The 8,867-nt window shown below is 41.9% G+C and overlaps 1 protein-coding gene across 1 annotated transcript in view; it reads right to left on the bottom strand.

Annotated features, from left to right (window-relative positions):
* Nucleotides 1-1,674: 1,674 nt before the first annotated feature.
* ZBTB46 (zinc finger and BTB domain containing 46) overlaps nucleotides 1,675-8,867 on the bottom strand; it is a 320,438-nt gene continuing 313,245 nt past the window's right edge. The window contains exon 7 of the mRNA XM_078651680.1: nucleotides 1,675-6,786. Coding sequence (XP_078507806.1) covers nucleotides 6,388-6,786 — 399 coding nt within the window. The 3' untranslated portion in view covers nucleotides 1,675-6,387. The remainder of the gene's footprint in view (nucleotides 6,787-8,867) is intronic.

Genomic DNA, 8,867 nt, shown 5'->3' with positions numbered 1-8,867 from the left:
GTTGAGTGGTACCCTCTGTGACTACCTCAACAGAACGAATGGCTGAATCAAAACCTGCATCTTGAGGATGTGCCAGTGATATCTATGCAAAGAAACCTCTAGCACAGTGAGCTATCTTCACAATGACTGCAGGTGCATAATATATTCGATCTAGGGGGAAGTACAACTTGTGAGCCAAGTGTTTTCAAAGTACCCGTTTCGCTTCACACAAACCACAGCATGCTAACTTGTATGTTCGTGGCTCATCCTGCCCTAGAGACAAGTCACACTCCGTAACCAAGAGCCACCATTACATGTAGAGGGGGCAGAGAGTAGAACCCATAAGAACGGGGGAGGCAGTGTCTTTGAATTCTCAAAGTCCATTTACAGCTGGGAACAAGCATGCATCGTTCTATGTAATGTTTAAAGCAGGGGTTGCCCTGAATCCAGTGCCCAAGACCAACAAATATGGTCTGTTTTCGATAGCCTGATAGAAAAGTAGGTTTGTCTTCTTCAATGGGCAACTAGGGACTGGATTGTTGTAGGCACTTGTGTGAGTTAGCGAGTGCATTTAATACCCATGACAAATGGAAGATTTGAGACACCAAAACTCGAAGCTTCCCAGTTCCTGACTTCGTGCACACATCATACAGCACAGAAAGGTCTGGTGTTATTTTCATTCAGTCCTTAATTTGAGCTGGAACTGCCTATGAAATTGACGATAACTGCCAACTGTGTAGTGTTTTTTTTATGGGAAACTACACTTCGGCTCACTCGTTTATCTCAACAAGAGGACACACATTTGGTTAGCTCCCCCAATGGATTCAGAGCCAAGTCGCAGTGGTGGACCAGCTTACAAGGCAACTAAGAATTTCTACGCAAACTTGTACCTTTGAAAAGCTTGGTGTGCCGGCTTGTGGGGAAACTTCTTGATTCCCCGACAGCCAGTCCACCTTCGGAACCGAAGTACAAAGAACAGGTGGTAACTGCAAGACACACGTAAGACCTAACAATTCTTTGTTGCTTTCCAAAATACAGACACTGGAACCCCAGAGGAGAACGTTAGGACTCTCAGCAGCAAAGTTCTGCAATCTGATGTGCTAGGGCCCTTCCGAAGGAGAGTCGAGTGCCTTAAACATGAACAACCTTGTTCTCAAAATATTCAACAGCAACACTATGTGAGCAGGAAGGGAAACAATTAGGATTCTCTAAGACATAACAAAAAAAGATGTCCTCAGCCTAACTGGTGCTTGTAACAACTGATATATTTTGCCAGAAATGCCAAAGATGGGGATCAATGGCCATTTACGTACCAAAGAGAACGCTTATGAAAGTCCTCAATGTTCAAATCGTGAGACACACTACACAGAGGCTCTTTATGAACAAATGTGACATCTGCAAAACATGCAGCACCTTACAAGACCCCTTTGAGTGTGTCCCACTGTTGAGCTCTCTTAGCCAAAGTCTCCTTAGTTGTTCCCTCTTTTCAGCTGTGACCAAGATTAGCGTCATGTTTGGCCTGATAGCCCACTATCTAAAAGTGTCCACGCCACGACAAATTGCGTTTTATAGCACTTCATACTGTGGGTCATGCCCTGATAAATAACTGGTATTGCTACTACCCTTTCTAAAGATACTATTATCAAGCTTGCAGAGGTTACCCACAAGTTTCCCAAAGTCACCCACTCAGCCATCTTGCAACAGAAGTGTTTTTTTATTATTAAACTAGAATGTATTACAATGGTAGTGTGATGCCGTGTAGCAGGAGCACAGGTCTAGATCTCCTTTCCTCCAAGCCATCTTTGGGATCACCAATTAAACTACACACATTAGGGCAATCATGACACAATAGTCTTGTTAGTGGCTGTCTTGCGCATTTCAGAGAATAACTACCATTGGCTATCTGCATTACCCAAAGTGTTATACAGCTGCCAGCATTAATTTATTCAACTAAAAAAGGACACAAGAGACCAAAATCAATCGAGCTGAAACGTGACTAAAAGCTTTAGTGCCAGATTCCATTCCACAGTACTGTCTTGAACAAAAACTTTATTTACATCTTAATAAATAAAACTTTTTCAGAAGTCTCCGCCATCATGTGTTCAATGCTGACAACTTCTCACATCTATTGGCTGCTCTAAAGTGAGCAATCTTGGTCACCTTGGGTGCCTGAGGACAGTTGTTTCAGTGCACAAGCTCCTTTTACAGGGATTTGAAAATGACTCTCCTCTAAGATCAGCCATGTTCCTGGGGTTGAAGGTTTCCTGAACGATTACTCTAAAAGGCCTTCAACCAGTAACCTATGATGATAAAAGAAATTCTGACAGCATGATTAGTTCAATGCAGATTTCCTCTTTGATAAATTATGCCACTGTGACTTAAATACAGGTTTGATTTTTTCTGCATAATAATTGGAGATTTGAATAAAATTACAAATGCGTATAAAATCACAAATCAGTCTAAGGAAGTGCTAGATATAGCTACAGTTCTACTCATTTAGCAATGAGTTCTTCGACGATGTGCTACCACAGACCTCACTGAAGTCTATGAAACATCTGGTCTCCTCCAAGCAGACACTTAATAGTCAATATTTCTGCTCATTGTATGGACACTGGGAGGAGGCAATGGTGTCCTGAGGTTCTCCAGTTTGACAACCTTCCCACAAAGCACTTACAAAACTAATCACCTGCTAAGGACCTTTACGATAATCACATTTAAGTAATGACAATGTCAATTCTAAAGGTCTCTATGCCAGGGGGAAAAAATCATTGTCTTTTCTGAAAGACAACCATGGGCATTCTTCAGCCTATCAATACACACCCATCAAACTCATTTACTCACTCTCGAAAAGAGACTGATAAAATATACAAAATAAATGAAAATAAAGCAGAGCACCACAAAAAACACAACAGAAAAGTAGTTTGCCTAAGAAGTGTCTCTTTAAAAGCTACACCTCAGTCACATCTGAAAAAGCACATGCTGAAGACAGGAAGGCAGCTTCCTGTTGGGGTGAAGAATGGAATGTCTTAAAAAGTAAACTTTTTTCCCAAATGTAATAACTATGCCTATAAATGTCTGAAATAAGCCTATTTTGAATTCTTCCTAAATGGCTTTCTGATGCAGTGAGTAATGCGGAAGTCACTTCTCGTGCAATCATGTAATATCTTTTGTGACTTGTCACTTGGGTCTTCTCAGGCGCTTTGTTTCAAAAGCTCCTGCAGGTGCAAGTGTGTACATCACAGATTACCCACAATGCACTTCGAACCTTCTAAATATGCTTCTTTCAACATAAGTCTCTTTTCGTCTTTGCTTGGAGAATTACAAAATAACCAGGAAAAAATAACATTTAAATCAATATATACACGCACAAATGATTTTAAAAGTAAACTACGTTACAGAGGTCAGTGATTCATAAAGACAGACTTCTAGGTGTACGGGATTTCCCTTTTACAACGTAATACATAAAAGATTAGAGCAGGATAGTTGTTGGGGGAGGGAAAGCTTTAAAAGGTACTGTAACGCATTTGACTAAAAACAAGTGTGCAGGAGAAATAGTAAGAAGACATAAGAGCTGCACCAAGTACAGGAGATAACCACAGAAGATCTGCAGGCCCATAGACGGGCAGCAGCATGTGAGAGCAGGTGCAGGCCTGGACACATTAAGAAATGATTGTGTTCTGCGCGTGGAAAAAAGGTTCAAGTTAAAAAGATTTCAATACAGCTATTAGGGTTTTCAAACAAGCTAAAATTAAGAAAAAACGAGCTTTCATCGTTAAAAAAAAAAATCCTTTCTGAACTCCAGCTAAGTTCTGTTTGCACAGTTTGGCCTGGAAACAATGAATTCTTCTTATAGATCAGCACCTCGGTCCCCAAAGAAGACCGCACAAAAGTAGGTTATTTCCTCCGTTCAGTAGACGAAAAAGTTGGCTGAGGATGGGACAGAGGGGACTGACCCTTATTTTCTTGCAGGAGCTCTCGGCACAACTGGGCTGCCCAATTTCCAAGTCCAGATGACAAAGCCAGCCAGCAACACGTTCAAGCAGCTCCTCCAGAGAGCAGTGCACTGCTTTTAGTAGTTAAGGAGAACAATCTTCCACTGCTAGTTTGGAGCTGCTAGTCAAAGGTGTCTTAGCACAGCAATCAGAGCCAGTGGCCTTAATGCGAGACATTTACCATCCAAATCTTGAACTGTTGGGGCCCTGCTAAATCACAACATTTCCAGGAAATCAAGATTTCCAGGGTCAAAAAAAGCAGCTTGTAGGAACAATAAATAAATATATATATATTTAATTCATTGGTTGTCACTGTTAAGGCATGATTGCACTCTGTTCTTTTGGCGCCATTCTCCTCCCTGCATATCGTTCCCATTGCCCAACACCGGTCATCAGACCTCATCAATTCCTTCAAAGCAATCCTATATCTTGAGGGCAAAAAGGGAAGGATCTTGCACTGATGCTTCTGAACGTGAAACTGGCGGGATTCAACCACGACTGAAGGTTGTACGGACAGATGAGCCTACCCTACATGGATAACATGACAGCAAGTCATAAGGAGGAGCAAGCACGTCTTTGGAGAAATAACATGCTTCACAACCAAGTGAAACAGTCATACCACACCGAGGTCCTGTTCACCAGTGCCTTTTGGTTCCAACACGTTTTAATATTAAACACAGACATTAATATGCGTGAAAAAATGGCCTGGCAGAATGTAGCAACAAGAAGCCCAGCTAACTTTACCCAAGTCCAGAAGACACATGATAAACAGACAACTGTTTGCCTTCTCTTCAGCAGTATTCCGCGACTATGCTCAGTGCTCATAATTTAGCTTCCTTTCTGGTTAAATTAAACCTGTAGCGCGGCAATTATAAATATACTCTACTAGGACCATTCTCTTGGAGGGGAAACATGATAACAGCCATATGCCACAGGGTCTAGCCACAGAGAATCTAGGTCAGTAGCTCATCAAGTGCAGTAGGATTCTCCTTCTGATCCAAAGGGTGCAACTGCGCAGAGTTAACGTATTTGGTGTGGGAGGAAGACCGCCACTAGTCCATATGTCGGATTAGATGCACAGAAAACTGATGAGTATTCAGGGAGGGAGCAGCAAAACACTGATGGACTACTGCTGCTTGAACAGGACATAGCTCAACGGATAAAGAGCCATCCCTCGCCTCCCTCGAGCACTGCAGGCTTAGAGCTTGCGACATTGCACGAGGACTGCCACTTACACAAAATGAATAGTTAAGTGTGAGGAAAAGTGAGCCTAAAGCTGGCTGCAAACCCTATAAAAGTGTTTGGTGGTCTGGGATAGTGATCACTTTGTTGACACAATGAAGCATTGCTATTGGTCCCAATCCCGGAACAACTATTTCCTTATTACTCATCGACAAAAAGAACTAGGTCTTCCTAGACATTCATGCCTGCATCTAAAAGCGTTCCTATGTAGAGCCGGAGTATGGTTAAAGTGTACAGTCTCCACTAAGACTGTACCTTGCAGCATTGATGAGAAAAAGAGTGCAATCATTTAATTCAATCTTCTGATTTCATTTAATGGAACACTTTGCTAAACTCAGTCGCACTGAGACCACGAGTGCTCACCACCCTACTCCATCGCACAACGCCAAGAATGTTTGCCTCCACATACCTAAGACTGTCCTTTAGCTACCTCAATGAGATATTCACATGGCACAGCTCGTACAAACGAGGGTTGTTCCAGCATGTGACTGACAATCCAACCTCCAGATTAGGACCAAAATGAGCAAAGACTCCTCCCAAAATACACAAAAGAAACTGTCAGAAGCTGGTTTGCCTGTTCGCAAGCGCAGCCTCAAACACAAAAATTAAATAAATAAAAATAAGGTGATTTAATTTCATAGACGCTTTAAAGCCAATGACAGGGAAGGTGTTGGGAAGAGGAACCCTGCCTCCATCCCTGGACCCTAATGACTGGTGCAGCAGTACACTCAAGTGTACCTATCCCAATGCTGCTGGGCACATCCTGTCCCACTTCCTCACTACAACATGAGCTGGAGTCAATCAATTAAAAAATTATACACAATATGAGGCGTCCCCATCATCCCAGCAACTTAGGAGCTCACGCTCGCCACGCATACTCAGTGCTTATACCTTCACAGACTTTGGGAACTGTTTGCATAAATCCAACCGGCCTCCACCTGAGCAGGCAGTGTGCAACCAATCAGATAATGGGTTGGGGAGAGCTGAAGGGAAATAAGAGCTATTCTGAAGGGAGCCCCTCACCATTTTCTTCATGGAACAGGAAAGCTTATGTTTTGTTTTAAAACAAAAAAAATCCACCAAGACTATTTTACTCGTTTGTACACTGACAACAACAAGGCTACCTTGTTATTCTGGCTTACATGGCGCCCCTTAACTACTCTAGCTTATTTCCCTAGGTGATCCAGGTAAAATCCTTATCGTTGTCCCCAGAGTTTTCATGTTCCTGTGGAGAATCGTCCTTGTCATCTTCGATGATGATATCATCTTGTGAAATCTCAACGTCGTCCTTCCACTTGATGTCGTCATCATCGTCATCGTCGTCCCCAAGGATTTCCTCATCCCCATCCTCTTTCATATCATCTGTGTACTCGAGATAGTTTCCCTCTCCTGGATACATCTCATCTGGCGAGCCCTCCTCCCCATTCTGATCCATGTGGCCAGGCATTCTCCTTCCAGAACAGTCCAGGCAAACACCGTGGCGCCGAGAGCCGTGCTTGATGCCCACGCTGGCTGCAGACATGAACACTCTGCTACACACCTTGCACACATACTTCTTGTCTTTGCTGTGGACCTACAAAAGAAGAAAACACAATGTTACAGCAACAAGTTATATTCGAGCACACCCAGCAGCATAACCAAAATCCCCTCTCTAGTTAATGCAATGCAGCAGACTACTTCCATGTCTCCCATTCCAGACACCGCAATTAAGCAAGATATTTAGAAAAATGTACCACATATAATAAATGTTTGAATTTATAGTATAAAAGGCAGTGGTTTGAAAACCCTTTTTTCAACCCTATTTCACAGGAACCCTTGGGTTATACAAAATATTCCATGGATCCTTGTGAAATAGGAGTTTCACCATCATCAAGGCAGGCCAAACCACTCCGAGCTTTACTACTGTCCATTGTTTAAACAATATTCTGTTCAGAAAACCCCCCAAAATGTATAATTCCGATCAGTGCTCATTGTTAGTTGCAACTTGTAAACAACTTTCAACAAACTCTCCCTTCAGACAAAATGTGGTTTTTTTATCGAAAGCGGAGGGTATTTTTCTTAAACAGCTACACTCCTAACTACATCATTTTTCTATTCTTTTGTGAACGCTAAATTTCTGTTTAATAAAAATAATACGTTATATTTGAATTGCGGCTAATGCTGTACCGTGTTTACATCGCCTTCCATCTTGTTTAAATGTCAGCCTATGTCATGTGATATCGTGGATTCGGTTTCTAAAATAAAAACCTTAATAGTTTCACAAGTCAGAAGAACACATTCTCGGAGAAAGCTTTCTGAATGTACCACGCCAAGGACAAACTCTGCTCATCCTAATTCTGTTAACATTGTATCATTTAAAGTGTATAACCGAGAATCGGACAGCGATCGAACCATAGTGTAGTGATGGTGGTAAAGTCAGAATTTATTCTATGCGGAAAAGCTTTCTTTAGACCATTTATTAGTTTAAACTTAACACATCATATGTTCCCACGGAATGTATGAACTCCATTGTCCAAAGCCTTAAAGGGGTGTGCATTTCCTTCACAAAATCGACCCCTATTCAAATTCTCAGAAGGCAACACTGTGCTGGATTGCTTACTGAACTGTATGGAGTTCTATGCTCATGATTGATAGGCTATGCTGCTAATTTATTGATGGCATAATCTACATTTTAATACGTACATAAAGCTTTTTAAAAAGATCTAGTGTGTCATTCTTATGAGAATGTTTCAGAAATATTATGTGGGTCCAATATTGCCATTTTGATGGTCTGGTGACATATGCAAACAAATCTGCTTTGTAGTTTATGATGTTACCAGAACTCCTCAATGGAAATATAGAACCATATTACACTATATGCCACTTCAAACATCCAGCCTCAAAGGAACTCAGGCAAACAGGGAAAGCACCAAAGCCAGAAAGGGCTTCTTTAGGTATGCTTTTTTACTGGACAGTTTGGGGTGCTTACCACATGCCATGATAAATGTTTTTTGTTTTATTTATAAGGAGCTTCCTTTTATCAATAAATAATTTTAAATTGTTAATAAGGCGCTGAAAACCAATAGGAGTACGGGAGAGTAAAACCGCATCGTCACCGTATAATAGAATTGGTACGGTTTTCTCAAAAATGATTGGGGAATCTGCCGGGATTAACCTCAGTGCTGAGTCTACGCTATTAATAAATAGTGAAAATAATAATGGGCCCGAACACATCCCTGACGGATGCCGCGTTTGACATTAAAAAGTGGGGTGCATTCTCCTGATAGTCCATACCGCACTTTACTGGAGAGTTTCTCATATAATCTTGCTAAAAAGAAAACAATCTCCTTAGGGGCGCCCATTTCTATTAAAAGTGGCCACAAGATTGGTTCACTTAATAAATAAATAAATATGTTTCTCCTCAGTATAAGACTTCTAAACAACAGCAAGCTGGGTGCAAAAAGACTTAATTCGGTTGGCTTCAGTTTTTAGGTCTTGCTTACTGAGCGCACATGCGCAGCATGGGAGAACCTTTAGCCATCACTCTGCTCTTTTTGGAAGCACATACTCGTGCTTGTGGCGGCATCCACCTTGCGGGAGCGAGCAGTGGCATGCATGCTAATTGGCTGCTGATCGCTCCGGCAAGGCGGATGGTGCCACAAGCGAGAGTGTGCT

The sequence above is a fragment of the Lissotriton helveticus genome, chromosome 7 (genome assembly GCF_964261635.1).
Source record: "Lissotriton helveticus chromosome 7, aLisHel1.1, whole genome shotgun sequence".
NCBI lineage: Eukaryota > Metazoa > Chordata > Amphibia > Caudata > Salamandridae > Lissotriton > Lissotriton helveticus.
This window is presented reverse-complemented; position numbering and strand designations above follow the sequence as displayed.